At 57.9% G+C, this 17,975-nt stretch overlaps 1 protein-coding gene across 1 annotated transcript; it reads left to right on the top strand.

Annotated features, from left to right (window-relative positions):
• The first annotated feature begins 659 nt into the window (after positions 1-659).
• Positions 660-16,352, top strand: SLC38A3 (solute carrier family 38 member 3). The gene is made up of 16 exons (XM_007984296.3): positions 660-782; positions 9,563-9,714; positions 9,816-9,897; positions 10,070-10,185; positions 10,790-10,863; positions 10,948-11,040; positions 11,140-11,221; positions 12,623-12,705; positions 12,800-12,858; positions 13,058-13,222; positions 13,297-13,376; positions 13,649-13,749; positions 13,972-14,096; positions 14,183-14,327; positions 15,260-15,363; positions 15,452-16,352. The coding sequence occupies exons 2-16, from the start codon at positions 9,614-9,616 to the stop codon at positions 15,554-15,556; spliced, it is 1,515 nt and encodes a 504-aa protein (XP_007982487.1). The 5' UTR covers positions 660-782; positions 9,563-9,613; the 3' UTR covers positions 15,557-16,352.
• The last annotated feature ends 1,623 nt before the right edge of the window (positions 16,353-17,975 follow it).

Below are 17,975 nucleotides of genomic sequence, written 5' to 3'. Positions count from 1 at the left end.
GGGCCATCCTAAAACCCCTGTCTGTCCCCAGGGCACCAAGTCCCAGCCCCCTTCTTGTGGACAGGCTGACAGCTGTCTCCTACACCTTCTAAATAAGGATGGGGGTCATGGTTGGGGGGGCCCCAGGTGAGGCTCAAGCAAGCCAAGCCTTACTCCTTACCTGACCTCGCTGCCCCTGCCCTCTCTGTTCCAGCCTCAGCCTCATCTTAATATTTGGGGTGGAGACAGAATTGATACAAGAAGCCCTCCCACCCTCGCCCCCACCCCACCCCTGGTTGGGAAGCAGGAGGCAGATAGAAGAGGTATTTTGTTGCCTGAGTGTCGCCTGGAAGTCCCTCATTCAAGTATCCCTCACTGAGGCTATGCATTGCCAGTCCTCTTGACTGAAGCTCGCCTTCTGGCTTTGAGGGGTGTGGGCAGAGCGTTTCAGGGGTTAAGGTGACACCCACAGACCTCAGAGAGAATCTGCTTCGGACTGAAGCATTCCCCCCACAAGACTCAACGGAGCCCCTCCGGCAGCTCTGCTCTCCCACCTAGGGGCTCTTTAACGCTCAGGCCGCCCCTTTGCTCCCGGCCTGCCCCGGCCCCCGCCATTCCCCGACCAGCCCCTCCTCCCGCGGGCAGCCAGGGATTGGCGGGCCGGGGGCGGGCCAGGGGCGGGGCCGGGCGCCCTTCATCCCCACCGTCGCTGTTGTCGCTGTTGCAGCCCTGAGTTCAGCTGGGAGCAGAGTGGACCGCACCGGCCCGAGCGGAGCGCCGCGCGTGCCCAGCCGCGAGGCCAGGTACCGCTTCGGGTGTTCATCCTGCCGCACAGGGGAATCGGGTGGGCCGAGCGCTACTGTCCACCCTCCTTGTCCATAGCTGGGCTCTGGGCAGCTCTCCTCTCCCGTCCTGACCCGGGCAGGCGCCCCAGCCTCCGGCGAGCCAAAGCCCCGCGCGCTCCAGGCGCCGGTCTTGGGGACCTGCCAGTCGGGACTCAGCGCCGAGCTTGAGCAGGGCGCTGGAGGTACCGGGAGGGACACGTCGTCGCCTTGGGGCCTCTCGGCATGGCCGGGAGGTGCAGCAGGAGGTCGGCGGGCACCCGGGGCTGGGACCACAGGACGCCTTGTTGGAGGCTCGGGCGGCACGCCCCAGGCTTTCTGAGACAGGGCCCGTGGGGCAGACTGGAGAGGGCCCGGGAGGAGGACCCAAGAGGAGCCTGGAGCAGTCCCTGGAGCGCTGCCCCGACGGGCGCCTGACAGGCAGAGCAGCCCGGCTGGCACGATGGGAATCCGGGTATATTTATCTCGGCTGCTTTGGACAAGGGCTTGAGGGCAGATCGGGCCGGGCCGCCTGAGGGGCCGCGGGGTACATGCTGGTCCCAGAGTCGGTGCTATTTGCAGAGGAGCCAGCGGGCACAGAGGACGCAGGGCGCGCGTGGCTCCCTGACCTGTGGCCGGGGCGCCGTGCGAGCTCCTCCCAACCTGGAGCTGGGTAGGGTATAAGTCAGAGCCGGCGCAGCGCACTGCGGAGAGAAGGAACCAAGACTTGGTTTGCAAGAGCCCGCCCCCGCCCGGTTGGCCCCTTCGATTGGCCACAGCGAATGCGTGCATTTGTTTACACCCGGGCAGGGGGAGGCCAGGGGCGGGACCTGCGGAGACCTGCCCTTTTCCCCCCACAGGGACCTGAGTCCTGAGTCCAGGTATGGGCTCCCAAACAGGTCTGAGAAAGGCTAAGTCAAAGGCTCTTGAGCCCTGAGGGACACCATGGAAGACATCCCCACTCATGCCCATCCTTCCTTCAGCCTGCCAACCCTGTCCTTTCTTCCATGACCCACTCGGGGCACAGACCTGCCCCTGAAAAATGCCCTTGGACCTTTCACCTCTTCCTGTTCTGTAAAAGGTCTGGGATGGGGCTCATTTCCTTTTGGAAAGGAAGCAAATCCCTCAGGGCTCTCAGTCTGGGGGATAAAAAGCTAAAGAGACCCAAGGATGGTTCAATTTTGAATGGGGGATATTAGGCACAGCCAGGGTACCCTTCCTGCAAGAAGCATCACTGGTGTGAGGGATCAGGACTGGAAGATGCCAAGCCTGGCCCGTCTCTGAGAGGGCTGGAATGACTGAAACCAGAAATGGGAATCTGATTTCTTGACATTGGGAGCAAGGAGCTGAATCTCTGGGGAGGGTGGGAGTGTGTATCTCAGAATTTTGCTTTGCCTGGGCCCGTGGGACCCATGTCTTCGCTGGCCTCTCAAGTCACTCTTCGTTGTGTGCTGGTTCTTTTGGCCCATGTCACAAATGGTCCCCACACCAGTCCAGGGCTCCAAGTTGCCAGATCATGACAACTGGTTGCTCCTGCTCTTGTGCCATTGCCCTAGCAAGTAGCCTTGAAGCCCTGGACAGATGGAGAAACTGAGGCACAACAAGACTGGCTGAGTGGTTCATGGTCTCTGGGTTGAGTCAGGGAAGGATTTTAAGCTGAACTGGACACACCCTGGAAGTCTGGGTTGGGTGTGAGGACAAGCATCCAGTTTGAGAGGGAAACATTTGGAGGGGAGTGGTGCGGGTGGGCCACCAGGGAGGTGCAGTTTTGGCATCTCTGTGAACAGAAAGCTGAGGTGGAATGTGCAGTCTATGCTATAGTAGAATTGGGACTCAGGGGGAGGATGTTCTAGTATAGACATGGCCAGGGACCAGGCCTCAGTTGGAGCAGGTAAGAGGGCTTGCCGAGGGCCTCAACTGCATTCCATTAATTTATTTTTATTTGTTTCATTTTTTGAGATGGGGTCTCACTCTGTTGCCCAGGCTGAAGTGCAGTGGCACAATCTAGCCTCACTGCAGCCGCCACCTCCCAGGCTCAAGCAATTCTCCCATCTCAGCCTTCTGAGTAGCCAGGACCGAAAGGTGCGCAACACGAAGCCTGGATAATTTTTTTGTATTTTTGGTAGAGGCAGAGTTTCATCATGTTGCCCAGACTGGTCTCGGACTCCTGAGCTCAAGCAGTCTGCCTGCGTTGGCCTCCCAAAGTGCTGGAATTACAAGTGTGAGCCACCGTGCCTGGCCATTCCATTCATTTAACATTTGCTGAGCACCTACTGTGTGCCCTGTGTACTTTTGTCTAGTGGGTGAAGGGTAGGCCTTTGACTCTGGGTTGTAGGACAGACATAGGAGAACAGGGTGGGGCTCTAGAGGACCAGGCGGGGCTTCTGGGGGCCAAAGGGAAGGACCAGCTGCTGGGCAGGAGGGGCTTTCCGGCCAGTGGCCTGGGGTGGCTTGGTTTTGAATTTCCGCTCTGCGGGCCACGTCCTGTACACAGCCTCTCAGCCGGCACGTCTGCACACGTGCATGGCTGCTGAGAATGGGGGTCACTCCAACTGACCATCATCTCCACATGTATTTTCCATTGCTCAGGTAGACAAGTCCTGGGTGCTGGACCAGGGATCTCTGAGCTTTCCAGTTGGGCCTGGCCTTGTGGCCCTAGTGGGCTCAGCCCCACCCTCTGGGTGTCATAGCACCTGGATGGTAGGGGCATAACCTGCTCTGTGGAGACCTGGAGGTACAGCAGCAGTCTTTTTGTGGGGTCCTCCAGAGTTCTGCCTGGCCATCTTGGCAGTGTCCGTTGGGCCTACTGCCCCCTCACCTGGGATCCCTGGCTCCCTCTCCCCTTCTTGCTCTTTCTGGGGCTTTTTCCTCAATTGTCTCTTTTTTTTTTTTTTTTGAGATAGGGTCTGTCTCTGTTATCCAGGCTGGCGTGCAGTGGTGTGATCTTGGCTCACCGCAGCCTCTGCCTCCGGGATCAAACAATTCTCCTGCCTCAGCCTCCCAAGCAGCTGGGATTACGGGCACCTGCCACCATGCCTGGATAATTTTTGTATTTTTAGTAGAGATGGGGTTTCACCATGTTGGCCAGGCTGGTCTCGAACTCCTGGGCTCAGGTGATCTGCCCGTCTCAGCCTCCCAAAGTGCTGAGATTACAGGCGTGAGCCACCACACCCGGCCTTACAACCATCTCTTGCTGTCTCGTTGTCTGTCTCTTCCTCCATTTGGCTGTCTCTGACTGGGCGCTCACTCTGTTTCTCACCTCCCTGGTTGTCTCTGTCACTCTCTGTCTCCCTGTCTAAATGTCTGTCTGCTATCTGCATGTGATTTTTGTCTGTTTTTCTGTCTGTGTCCCTCTGTGTGCATCTGCATTTCCTTGTCTCCCTGGGCCTCTGCATCTCTGTCTGTCTGTCTCTGTATGGATCAGTATGCATGGACGCATGGAGCTAATGACTGTTTTCTCTCCCTGCTCTCTCCCTGTCTATCTCTCTTCCCTCCCTCTTCCTCTTCTTCCTGATGTTGGATGTTGCCCCTCCTCCAGGCCGACCTTGACTTTAGCCCCCCATCGGACTCTCTGATGAGTCCTGAACTGCCTGAGGCCTGTGTTTCAGCTTTCTTTGGGGCCAGAAGTCCGGCTGTCCAAATATTTGGCCGCCTCCAGGGGATTCCGGGTCAGCAGGGAGGAGAATGGGCTGGCTGGCGCAGGGTCTCCCCTGCCCCTGGGGGGCCACAGTCACGTGATGTCCTGTCTTTTGCCTCAGCTGGGCCTCGGGCTGCACGTCCTTCTCAGCAGACTGGCAATGGGGGAGGTGGGGGCTGCTGTTGCTGTAGCCCACTCGTGAACCAAGAGCTTCTGGCTGCAACCTCTACGGGTGGCAGCCTGAGCAAGAAGGGTCCAGGGCTGGGTGGGAAGGGAGGCTGAGGTGCCTAAGGTTAGGCCCAGCTACAAGCATCTGTTAGAAAATGTACTCGGCCACAGGAAAGTCTACCTTCCGGCCCCAGCTGGGTCTCTCAGATCCTCCTAGACACCTCCGGATGCCCAGAACACACAGCCACAGACCCTAGATCCCAAGGCCAGGGAACTGGGGGTTGAGGATTAACGTGGCCAGTAGTTCAGTTCTCTGGGCCATCTGCCTTCCCCTGAATGTGCCCCCTCCTGCATGTCACTTCTTCAGTATTAGCCCAGTGTTGGTCACACACTGGCCACTTGCATTGTTGTGTTGTTGATGAGGAGGACATGGCAGAGGGAGGACTAGAATCTACTGGGGTCAAAATCTGGAAACGTGGGTCTGGAGGAGGGTAAGAGGTGTCTTTTCCCTGTTCTAACATCCTCCTCCCACTTGCTTTGTCCCTAGACCCCTGACCCCAGCAATCAGCTACCACTAATTCCTGTGGCTGTGCCTTTAGAACATACAGTCCAAATGTCTCCACTGGATCTGGTTTCCCCTCTTACTAACACCTTGTCCTAGGAGGGGGCATCTTCCCTCTGAAGCCTGGAGGAGCAGGTGGACAGAGGGGTAGCTGTCCAGATGGGTACCAGACTTAGAAGGGGGGCACCCTGTCTCAGTCAAGGAGGGGAGTGGTAAAAATGAGCTGAGCTAGAACTGGGGGCAGCCCTCACCCCTGAGCCCCCAGGAATAATCATGAAGGACCCTCAAGCTAGGCCAGCTGTCTCTCTCCTGAGATCTTGGTGGAGGTCAGGAAGCCTGGGCCTTAGCAGTAAGCTCCAGGGGGTCTGTGCCTCCCCTGGTACAAGTGACCACCAAGGAAAAAAGAATGTGAAGGCCTCCCTGTCACCAGCTCACTACTGCAGACCCACACCCACTTATGTTCCTGAGCATGGGGAAGGAAAGCAAGGCTCAGAGTCCTGGGGACTCCAAGGACCTTGATCCCTGGGCAGAGAGCTGTGCTTCCTGTAGCTGCTTGCATCAGCTGCCCTGAGGTGTCCTGGATTCCTGGGGCTCAAAATCTTTAATTAGCCAAACTCAACACCTGCCGAGGTGTGACTGATGAATTCTCACCAGGTGATGTTTGCGTGGGCGGGCGTTACCTGCTGCACCATCCCTGTGGCTCCTGGCCCCTCCTGGCCCTTATCTCCCAGGAAAGCAAAACAGGTCCCAGGGCAATGGCCTGGGCCGTTGATCTACTGCCCGGGGTCACACTACATCCATGACATGCCATTCTGATGACCTGCCCAAGGCCACTATGATCTCCCCACCCTAGCGCCTGGTCACTCTCTGGGCACCCATGGCCTGCCCTGGGGATGGAGGCTTTGGGGAGGCTCTTCACTCATCCCAAACTTTGACCAAGCCTCATGGGACCCCTAGAGGATAGGGGTACACTGAGGTCCTGAGTTGGGGAGTACGCTGCCCCTAGCCACACAGTGAGGCAGGGCCAAGCCCAGCACCAGAAGGTCTGCTCTGGGCTTTCAACACAGGGGATCAGGCTCTGCTGGGATCCTTTCTCATGCAGGGGCCCTTCCCTGAGTTTACCCTGACTCCCGGATACAAAGGAGCCTGGGAGGCCACAGGCCTGAGGGGTAGGAGCTGTCAAAAATGGGCTGGTAGCTTCAGGGAATGGCTGGGGGTTCCATGCCAGGCCAGTGCTAATCCTCACCCTGGTCCCCAGCCCCCAGCCCTCCTCCCTGCCCTGGACCAAAGTCCATACTCCTGGACCTGGCCTTTACAGCTCTATCAGGTTTGTCTGTCGCCACAGAACCCTCCTTCAACCCTCACAGTCTGCCTTGTACTGCACCTCAGGGCCTCTGCCTATACTGTGCTCTCTGCCTGGTGCACTGTTTCCTGTTTGACATCCCAGGGTGCCTACTGGAATTTTAGGACTGGCTTTGTTACCTCCTCCAGGAAGTCTTCCTTGATTCCCCCATCCTCTTTTTTTTTTTTTTTTTTTTTTTTTGAGATGGAGTTTGGCTCTTGTTGGCCAGGCTAGAATGCAATGGCACAATCTCGGCTCACTGCAACCTCCACCTCCCAGGTTCAAACGATTCTCCTGCCTCAGCCTCCCAAGTAGCTGGGATTACAGGCATGTGCCACCACACCGGGCTAATTCTGTATTTTTAGTAGAGACGGGGTTTTTCCATGTTGGTCAGGCTGGTCTTGAACTCCTGACCTCAGGTGATCCTGCTCTCCTCGGCCTCCCAAAGTGCTGGGATTACGGGCATGAGCCACTGCGCCTGGCACCCCCATCCTCTTTTTTGAGACACAGCACTGTGTGGCTCACACTGAGTTGCAGCAGGAGCTACAGGGTAGTGATGAGGGTGCTATTTGGGGGGGTTGTCTCTTTCAGACTGGAGGTCACTTGAGGAGAGATATTCTAAATCCTTTCTGGGATCTCGGGCCAGCCCAAGACCCAGCAATGACTGGTCATGATTGAGTAATAGCCACCAGGCCCCAAAGGTCTAGGCCCAGCTCCTGCAGGGGGGATGGGGAACCTGGAGCTCAGACCTCAGACACCTCCCACTGCCCATGACACAGACTGTGGTCTCCCTGGAGGCAGTGCCTGGCTGCTACGGAAGAATATTAGGGCAGAGAAGTGTTTTGTCCAGGCTGCCAGCTCAGCACACTCTGAGGGCCTGTCCCAGCCTGCCCAGGACAGGGGGCCGAGAGAGGGCACCCCCAACTGAGTGCAGGGCGGACTCTGGAGTAGCTCTGGATGCCAGTACCGGCACCTCCATACCCAGGTGGGACCCTTGGAGGGATGCTGATGGCAAGGCTTAGGGCAGGGGCATGAGGACAGGTGGACCTAGGCAACTCTGGGGTCAGGGGAGAGAGCTCAAGAAGAGATGCTAACATTGTTAGAGTTCTGAGTAGGTGGGGCTGGGAGGAGAGGAGGTAAGATGCTGGCATCAGAAGGAGAGGCAAGTTTGGCCGGGCGCGGTGGCTCAAGCCTGTAATCCCAGCACTTTGGGAGGCCGAGACGGGCGGATCACGAGGTCAGGAGATCGAGGCCATCCTGGCTAACACGGTGAAACCCCGTCTCTACTAAAAATACAAAAAAACTAGCCGGGCGAGGCGGTGGGCGCCTGTAGTCCCAGCTACTCGGGAGGCTGAGACAGGAGAATGGCGGGAACCCGGGAGGCGGAGCTTGCAGTGAGCTGAGATCCGGCCACTGTACTCCAGCCTGGGCGGCAGACCGAGACTCCGTCTCAAAAAAAAAAAAAAAAAAAAAAGAAGGAGAGGCAAGTTTGAGGGATGCAAGAGTGCCATGTGTGGGATCTCCAGGGTCCAGGTGCCAGAATCTGAACTCCGGCCTGGGGCTACCTGGGGCAGTACAGGGAGGGAATCCTCTGACCAGAGAGGCCAGAGGCTACTGTGACCTCTGCAGCCTCCGGGGGCACCAGGCCTGAGGCCTGAGCCCAGCCTCTCCTGTTCACCCCTAGCCCTGAGCACTACATTTGAGTCCCCCAGTGCTCCAGATTCAAGGGCAGACCTGAGACCATCAGGGGCTGGAGTGGGGATGGGGGTTCAGGGCAGAATTCAGGGTTCCCCAGCAAAGAGGGTGCCATGGCTTCAGGACCAGGCTCTGGCTGTCCTGCCTGGCAGGGCTGTCCCACTCACTGGTCTCCACTGTGGCCTCAGCTCTCCTGCTGGCCAGGCTGGCCTTCAGGGTGTCCTTACAGAACCTGGGGGCACTATGCCCAGTCACCTCTGGGTATGAGGCAGGCAATTCCTGGATCCGGTGATGGGAGAGGGGCCAGTGAGTTGTCTGCGCAGTGGGCAGGGATGGTGGGGAAAGGGGAGCTGGTTCCTTTGAGGCCTAGCAGGGCCAAGCCCTGAGAAGGGAGACTGATCTGGTGACCTAGGCTCCTCTACAGCCGGCCAAGGGCCTGAGCTCCTGGCCTGGGGCCCTAGGAAATGGGGGTCTGTTCAGAGGGTCCACTCTTGGGCATTGGGCCCCTGAGGGTTGGGGGTTCCCTGCCTGGCAGTAGAGGAGAGGCTTGGAAGAAAACATGGCCCTGAGGCCAGGACTGTGTGGAGGGTGAGGCATGTGTGGCACAGAGAACCGGCCCTGGAGCACCCTTTTCCTGGAAGGCCCCCTGAGGGCCCTTTGCTGCAGCCAGGCGGGAAGGGCCCAGGTGTCCAGCTACCCAGCACCGCCTCAGGCATCCTGGCTCCGGGGAGGGGGGACAGCCTCTGCGCCTGCCGTTCCCAGCGCCAGCTCTCAGCCCACAGAGGGCTCTTTGTTCTGGCTGCCAGCAGTGCCCGCCGGGCGGCTGGGAACAGGGCCCACAGCCCTCACCCTCTCCTGAGGCCTCCAGCCGTCGGGCAGTGCCATTCTAGATTGGACAGGAGGTCCCTGGACACAGGGTCAGTGCAGGAAACCATCTCCCAGTACTGATGTGAAGGAGGGGAAGTCTATCCCGGGTACATACCCAGAGTGAAGTCTGGGGACCTGGGACTGAGCATCTGGGGATGCTGGTGCCACTGGGCTCTGAACTTGGGTCATCTAGATGACCCTTACTTCACAGATGGGGAAACCGAGACCCCAAAGGCTTGCCTGGATGGGTGTGCGTGTAAGAAATGCATTATATGCTGGCTAGGGTGTCCCATCAGAACATGCTGGGAACTCAGGTGTCCGAGCTGGATCCCCCCAATGGCAGATCCCAGGGAGGCAGCAGGCAGAGCTGCATGTGCGGGTATGTCCCGAGTGGCCATCTGGGAGGTGTGCTATGGCTGCAGGCCTCGGGTAGGAGGCTGGGCCATAGGCCCAAGTAATGGGGCTAACCAGAGGGACCGGCTGCTCTGCAGACATCTGACTGTTGGTGTGAGACTGGTGCTCCTGGTGTTGTGCCCTGAGCCATGGAGGTGCCTTTGCAGACAGAGATGGTGGAGCTGGTGCCCAATGGCAAACACTCAGAGGGGCTGCTCCCAGTCATCACACCTATGGCAGGCAACCAGAGGTGAGTACAAGAGGGACCCAGTGCTGGCTCGAGACAGGGCAGGGCAGGGGTACAGAGCAAAGGGCTAGAGCTGAGCCACCCACCCTGACCTGTGCCTACAGGGTCGAGGACCCCACAGGGAGCTGTATTGAGGGCAAGAGCTTCCTACAGAAAAGTCCCAGCAAGGAGCCACACTTCACCGACGTGAGCGGGGCAGCAACGGGTTGTTGGGGGACACTGTGGGGAACTTGGATGCAGTAATGAGGTGGTCTCTGGCAGCAGTGGGAGGCTGAGGGACAGTCAGGGGGAATGCCATGATGCCCCTGTCCCTTGCTGACTCCTCCCACCCTTCCCCATCCCATTCTGGTGCCTGCAGTTCGAGGGGAAGACATCATTTGGGATGTCAGTGTTCAACCTCAGCAATGCCATCATGGGCAGCGGCATCCTCGGACTCGCCTATGCCATGGCCAATACGGGCATTATCCTTTTCCTGTGAGTGCCCTCAGAGAACCTTCTAAAGATAGGGGCCCTAAGCAAGTCACCAATCATGACCTCCCAGGACCTGCCAGTTCCCTGTCCTAGCACCCAGGCTGCAGTGGGTGGGCACTTCTTACACTAACAAACCATGGCTGAAAAAAACATCCACAGCCAAACAAATATACCTCACTGCCCAGTAAACCGACTGAGGTCACAACACAGGCCAGTCTTACAGGCCAGAGACTGTCCTTCTGCCACCTTACACATGATGGCCAAGCCCCATGGCCAGGCTTTGTGTGGGCACACGTGTCCTTTGCCTGGGGGCTCTGCCCTGAAGCCAGAATGGAAAACATGTTTGTTTCAAGGACTCGAGAGGAGGAGGTGCTCAGAGGGCAGCCATAGGGACACTCTTGACCCAGAGGGCCCCTTCTGGGGTGTGTCCCACCCTGGATCAAACGGGGTGGTGTTCATCACCCCTGGGACCTGCTGAGCTTGCATCCATACCTGTTGGAAGTCCAGACACCCAGGTCACAGACCCTTCACCCCCAGGCCTCTCAGAGCCCCTCACCCTCTGCCAGCTAGGGTGGCCTTTTTCTTCCATCTTCCCATGTGTCCCCAGGTTCCTGTTGACGGCTGTCGCCTTGCTCTCCAGCTACTCCATCCACCTGCTACTCAAGTCCTCAGGGGTCGTCGGTGAGCTTCACACCAGCCTGGAATGGGCGGGAGCTGGTGGGTAAACTGGGGCCAGTTCCTGACTTCTTGACCCTGCTGCCGCAGGCATCCGTGCCTATGAGCAGCTGGGCTACCGTGCCTTTGGGACCCCAGGAAAGCTGGCAGCAGCCCTGGCCATCACGCTCCAGAACATCGGAGGTGAGAGCAGTGGGCAGGGTCAGGCAGTAGGCAAGCAGATGGCCCCGAAAGCTGGCCGGTTGGGCTGACCCCAGCGCCTGCTCACCCCTCTCCCCACAGCCATGTCCAGCTACTTGTACATCATCAAGTCTGAGCTGCCACTTGTCATACAGACCTTCCTGAACCTGGAGGAGAAAACCTCGTGAGCCCTGGAGTGGGGAGGGGAGGAGAGGGGTGCTGTACAATGAGGAGGGGTGGGGTAGGGGGCTGGGTGAGGGTGGGGGTGCCAGGCTGGGCTAGTGGGAGAGACAAGACAAAGCAGACAAGAAGCTGGTGGAGGTGGGAGAGTTGCCAGCAGAGCCAGCGTTCAGTTCACACTCACTTGGGAAGCACCTAGGGGACGCCCCCTCCAGAAGGGGCATGTGGGGCTAAGGGCAGGGTGCAGCTGAGAAAGCTGGGCCCCTCCTCACCCCGAACCCAGCCTGTGAGCATGGGAGGCTCAAGCTTAGCTCTAAGCACCTGCTATTCCTGACCATGGGGTTGCCCCCCCACCAAGAGATTAAGCCCAGGTGTCCCAGTTGCCTATCACTTTAGCCAGCATTGACTGGACTTCAAACGTGTTTTGTGGGACAGAGGGGACACAGTCAGGCCCTGCTCTTGTCAGCCCAGCCGAGCAAACAGAGGGGCTGGGAGGTTGAGAGTAGCTCCGGCAAGAGGGAGAACCGGAATTCTGCCCCTAGGGCCCTGGGCCTTTCCCAAGGAATTGACCTCCGGGCTTGCCTTTGAGGACGGTCCTGGCCCTTATCCCCTTGTTTCCCCATGCCCCGTATCCATTCCTGGTGGGTTAGAGGAGGGAGCAGGATAAGGCAATGCCAAGATGCCAGAAGGAACCGCAAGGAGTACAGGTTATTGCAAGTGCCTGAAACCCCCATGGAAAACACCACCTTCCTCTAGAACCAGGTCCCTTCCTCCCACCCACCTCCATCCAAAGGCTGGACCCAGACCTGTGTGTCCTGAGAAAAGCAACAGCACTGCCTATAATAGAGAGGGTCCTGAGCATGAGCTGTGTGCCAGGCTGGAACCTTAGTTCTCACGTCACCCTGAAGGAGAGTACTGAGAGCACGCCCTTTTTTTTCTTTCTTTTTTTTTTTTTTTGAGACAGAGTCTTGCTTTGTTGCCCAGGCTGGAGTACAGTGGCGCAATCTCGGCTCACTGTAACCTCTGCCTCCTGGGTTCATGTGATTCTCCTGCCTCAGCCTCCTGAGTAGCTGGGATTATAGGCTTGTGCCACCATGCCCGGCTAATTTTTTTTGTATTTTTAGTAGAGACAGGATTTCACCATGTTGGTCAGGCTGGTCTCAAACTCCTGACCTGATGATCCACCCACCTTGGCCTCCCAAAGTGCTGGGATTACAGGCGTGAGGCAGCACGCCCGGCCAGGCACGCCCATTTTGCAGATGGGGAAATTGAGACTCAGAGCTGTGGACAAACATTCTTCAGATGTCACTCACTGGCACCACTGGTAACTCCAGCAGAGGGAGGCAGGGGCCCCATCCTAGGCTGAATGGATTCTGACCCTGGCTCCCGATTCCTGTCCCTGCAGGGACTGGTACATGAATGGGAACTACCTGGTGATCCTTGTTTCTGTCATCATCATTCTGCCCCTGGCACTGATGCGGCAGCTTGGTGAGTGTGGAAGGGTCAGAGCCTTGGAAGGGATGTTGGAGGCGTATACCATGGGAGGGGCCCCAGGTCTCAGAGTGCCCCCTCCACTTTGCAGGCTACCTGGGCTACTCCAGCGGCTTCTCTCTTAGCTGCATGGTGTTCTTCCTAATTGCAGTGAGTCATCTTCCATGTTGGCCGAGAAAGCGGGCAGCGGGTCTCCCGGGGGAGTTCCCTGTCATCAGGAGGGGGCATGTGTCTCTGGGAAGCCTGGGCCAGAAGGCAGCTCTGCCAGTCCTGATCTAGATGTGGCTACATGGTAACTTCCCAGGCAGCTCAGCCTGGCTCTGACACCCTCATCTGTCGCCCACTCCAGGTCATCTACAAAAAGTTCCACGTGCCCTGCCCACTGCCCCCCAACTTCAACAACACCACAGGCAACTTCAGCCACATGGAGGTCATGAAGGAGAAGGTGCAGCTGCAGATCGAGCCTGAGGCTGCAGCCTTTTGCACTCCCAGTTACTTCACGCTCAACTCACAGGTTCTGACAGGTCAGGGCGGGGCGGGGGCCCAGTGAGAGTGGGGGACTGCCTTGACAGCCTCATGCTTCCCCAGACAGCATACACCATCCCCATCATGGCCTTCGCCTTCGTCTGCCACCCCGAGGTGCTGCCCATCTATACCGAGCTCAAGGAGTAGGTATCTGTGGCTGGCAGCGGGGGCGGGGCTGCCGTGAGCTGGTTTGGGGAGAATGGATGTGGTCCTGAATGTGGAGAGAGGAGTGACAGGAGCCAAGTCACTTTATCTAAGATCTCTGGGGCAGCCATGAGAGGCGATTATGAGCAAGAAGGAGACTCCCTCAGCTGCTGAATGGTGAAAGTGTGGTGCCAGAGAGGGCTTGGGGCACATGGGGGTCTCCCGATGTTACCCAGCTTGTCACCAACACCCGTCCCCCACTTCCCCACAGCCCCTCCAAGAAGAAGATGCAGCATATCTCCAACCTGTCCATCGCCGTCATGTACATCATGTACTTCCTGGCTGCCCTCTTTGGCTACCTCACCTTCTATGGTATGGTGGCACTGGTGGGCAGAGGCCTAGGCCAGGCTGGGGGTAAGGGGCTGGTTGTGGCCATAGTGCTCTCCATACCGAGGCATGTGGTGCCTGGCTGTTCCTTGCTGCTGTGGAGGTGAGTCTGCATGCCAGTCCCCACAGTGTTGGGGTCCCCCAGGCAGCTCAGATCCTACCTCCTTCCCGGGGCCACCTGCTGACCACCCTCCCTGCCTGCCACAGATGGGGTGGAGTCAGAGCTGCTGCATACCTACAGCAAGGTGGACCCATTTGACGTGCTGATCCTGTGTGTGCGTGTAGCCGTGCTGACAGCAGTCACGCTCACAGTGCCCATCGTTCTGTTCCCGGTGAGCTGGTGGGCAGGTGGCCAGACCAGTGGCAGGAGGGGCTGATGGGGCCAACAGGCTGATTATTCTTCCCACCTGTCCCCCAGGTGCGCCGCGCCATCCAGCAGATGCTGTTTCCGAACCAGGAGTTCAGCTGGCTGCGGCATGTGCTTATTGCTATTGGCCTGCTCACTTGTATCAACCTGCTGGTCATCTTTGCCCCAAACATCCTGGGCATCTTTGGGGTCATCGGTGAGGGTCTGGCCCTGCTGTGGAAGCAGGGTATTGCCCCAGAGGAATTCACCTCTGCAAATCCTGGCAGATTCCTGATCTTACACCCTACATTAAGTGGAGTGGCCATGTGCACAGTTTGGCCTCCCATCTGAGCTTTTGTCCATAGGCTATTCTAATCCCTTTTCGGGGCTCAGAGTCACTGAGTCAGTCCCCCATGCTGGAGGACAGGGGTGGACCCCAGGGATCAGAGGCCTCCTCAAAGGATCTCACTGGGTCCTGTCCACATTTCACATGTGAGGAAACTAAAGTTCAGAGTGATTAAAGGAGCAGCGGGGCCACACAGCTGGTGAATAGGCGCCTTGGGCTTGATTCAGCCCCAGGATCACTGCACTCCAAGTTTGGCGCTCCATCCACTGCCACATTCCAGATGGGGCTCTCAGCTGGTAGAGCAGACAATTCTGAAATATCTTTGGGGTGACCCAACTCAGAGGACTAATAAACTCTGCCAGGACTGACAGACAGACCTGGGGGCTGAGTATCATGGATATCATGGACAGCACTCTTCGTTCTCTATGTCCGAAATCTAACTCGAAATGAATTAAGCAGAAAGGAATTCACTGGCTCAAATAACAGAGAAGCCTTCAAGTATAGCTGTAGCCTGGAGCCCAATACCCTTAAGCCCTCATCTCTCTCCATCTCTTGACTTGCCTTTCCTCATTGCTAGCTTCATTGGCTGACATTCTCCTGACACCGACATCACCAGCCTTCTATCCTCATGGATAGAGAACAAGGGGGAGAGGCTGATGGGCTAGAATCAGGCAGCGCTCTCCAGTGGTCTCAACGTGAAACTCCCTCAATAAGGAGTGTTTGATCTCATTGAAAAGTCCACCCCAGAATCTTAGTCAGTAGGAGGATATGAGCCAGCAGTGGCCATGTCTTGTTCTTTGCAGGTGCCACATCTGCCCCATGCCTCATCTTCATCTTCCCTGCCATCTTCTACTTCCGAATCATGCCCACGGAGAAGGAGCCTGCGAGATCCACCCCCAAAATCCTGGTGCGAGGGGCCTGGAGGCCGGTGGGCTGGTATGGGGCTAAGGGAACTGCCCTGACCTTGGACCTGACCCTGACTTCTGATCTCATAGGCCCTATGTTTTGCTGTGCTTGGCTTCTTGCTGATGACCATGAGCTTGAGCTTCATCATCATTGACTGGGCCTCAGGGACCAGCCGGCACGGAGGAAACCACTAGGGTGACCCTCATGCTGTTCTGTCTACTCACCCTAGCAGCCCTGCCCAGACTCTTCAGCCCCTGCTCCCATCCAGTGGCCAGTCGGGGGAGGAGAAAGACGCGATTAACACTGTGGCATTCAGCCAGGCCCCATGTCCTCTCTGTGGAAGGTTTTTGTTCAAGAGCCAGGACCAAGGCCCTTGGGCCACTACCCTGCCACGCTCCAGAGCAGCAGGGGCTTCTTGAACTGGGAGCAGGGTGGGGCTGTCGCCTTAGATCCCACCCAAGCCCCTCATTCCCTCCTTGCACAGATGCGTACACTAGGGCCCAGCAGCTGCCTCCTGAGGAGATACAGCCTGTAGAAACATACAGAGCTGGAATCAGCCTAGAGCCATTCCCCTACCCTGCTGCTAGGCCACGGTCTGTGCCCTGGGGCCTCATCTTCCCAGCCCACTTGTTTTTCCCCCTTTTATTCCCTAGGCCCTTTTCAGACACTTGGGCCCTTGGATACTCTTCTCCCACCCCCCTTCACAGGATGGCACCCTCCCATACCCCATAGCTGGGACCAGCAGGTTCTGCTGAGGGTGGGGCTGGTGTAGCTATCCCCAAGAGACCCCTGCCCTGTCCCTTCACCAGTCCTGGGGAGGCTGGGACTCCCCCTGCCACAAGCCTGGGCCACAGCTCACATTCCACTGCTGGGAGAAGAGATAGGCCGAGGCCCAGAGTGGCCTGCCCCCGGGAGCCAAAGACCCCAGTGGCCACACTGGGACAGGGTGGGGAGGCTGGCAGCCCTCTTTTATAAATATTATACATAAGACCAGCTGTGTTTTCTATTCTTGGTCTCCATGGTCCCTGGATTCCTGGAAAGTGAGGTAGGGGCCAGAACATGGATGGTGATGGAGGGCCCCCGTCTCTTTGTCTGGGATGAGGGTGGGGACAGGGCAAGTCCCCCACCCCCCCCACCCCCTGCCTCCCAAACTAACTAGTGGCACACTCAGACCCAGCTCTGGGCCTGGGCCAGGCTCAGCACAGACCTGCTTTCTCACGGGGTGAGGTGGGGAGGAATTAATGAGGCCCCAGGAAGTGGGACAGAGAGAGGCCTCCGGAAGGAGGCAACGTGAGGTGCATCCCCAGCAGCTTCAGGGAGGGTCTGAGCTGGGGGCAGCTGAGCCCTGAGGGAGCCCCAGGAAGGGCCCCCTTCCCTCCCCTAGCTCCCAGGCTGCCATGTTAACTCTCTGTCAATGCCCTGAGTCTGGGGACAAAAGTCCAGGAATGCTGTGCCCTGTTGGGCTGATCTTTTTATTAACAGTAAAATCCACTGTGAATAAAGTGGGTTAGTAGTCCCTGTGTGGGCGGACCCAAATGGCAAAGGGAGGTGAGAGTCCAAGGTAGGGCAGGGGCTGCAAGGAAGCAGGACAGCCCCAGGTGTCCTGGCCCCGGTAGGACTGGGAAGCTGCCCACTGCCTTGAGCAGGCCTGAACCAGCTGAGACCCAGTGGGATAGAGCTGCCCAGGCCTTGGCACCAAACCCTCATTAAGAGAGACCCTGCACCAGGCTAGGCCGCCGGGGAAAGGGCAGCAGGAAAGATCCAGTTTGAATTTGCAAGGCAGCTGCCAGCTCAGGAAAATCCTGAAGAAAGAACTTCCTCAAGCCGATGGCTGCTAGGCCCACAGCAGTGCCAGCTCAGCAGAGGGGAGCTTCCTGAGTCCTGTTCCCATCAGGCCCAGGCATCTGACTCCAGGCTGGGGACTCACCCAGCAGCCCTGAGGCCCCAGGAAAGAGCTGGACACTGGCCTAGAGGTGGATGCAGCACAGGGTGTTCTGATGAGAGGGGCTGCCCTCTAGAGGTCTTGATGGGGCCATAACCCTGCCTGGAACCCTCGGTTCCTGGGCAGTGGGGGGCAATGAAGGGCAAGTCCATCCCGCAGGCAGACCTAGGGGTCTTTTCTTGTACTCCCTCCATCCAAAGAAGGCTACAGGTCAGAGCAGCAGCAGGACACCATGTCTGGCTCAGGCCCCGCAGACCAGGGGAATGTGCTAAAGGCAGCACCCTCTGCGCACACACATACACACAACTGGTGTGGGGAAGGACCCTGGGCCCTGGCCCAAGAGGCCATCTCTGCTTGCCCAGTCAGGCCTCCTCCAGCCTGACCGTGGGCAGCAGGCTCCAGCAAGGAGGAGGCAGGTAACGTGGCCACTACACTAGATTCAAGAGCCAAGTGTCCACATGACCGTTTGAAAATGAGTATCGCCAGGCGTGGTGGTTCACGCCTGTAATCCCAGCACTTTGGGAGGCCGAGACAGGTGGATCACGAAGTCAGGAAATCAAGACCATCCTGGCTAACACGGTGAAACCCCGTCTGTATTAAAAATACAAAAAATTAGCTGGGCGTGGTGGCAGTCCCAGCTACACGGAAGGCTGAGGCAGGAGAATGGTGTG

This window comes from Chlorocebus sabaeus, chromosome 22 (assembly GCF_047675955.1).
Source record: "Chlorocebus sabaeus isolate Y175 chromosome 22, mChlSab1.0.hap1, whole genome shotgun sequence".
In the NCBI taxonomy this organism is placed as follows: domain Eukaryota; kingdom Metazoa; phylum Chordata; class Mammalia; order Primates; family Cercopithecidae; genus Chlorocebus; species Chlorocebus sabaeus.
This window is presented reverse-complemented; position numbering and strand designations above follow the sequence as displayed.

Bases quoted from the DNA above. Each gene is read 5' to 3' on its own strand.
- SLC38A3 (XM_007984296.3), top strand. From the start codon at position 9,614: ATGGAGGTGCCTTTGCAGACAGAGATGGTGGAGCTGGTGCCCAATGGC. The intron at 13,750-13,971 runs GTATGGTGGCAC...TGCCTGCCACAG, and splicing joins TGGCTACCTCACCTTCTATG to ATGGGGTGGAGTCAGAGCTG. The intron at 15,364-15,451 runs GTGCGAGGGGCC...CTGATCTCATAG, and splicing joins GATCCACCCCCAAAATCCTG to GCCCTATGTTTTGCTGTGCT.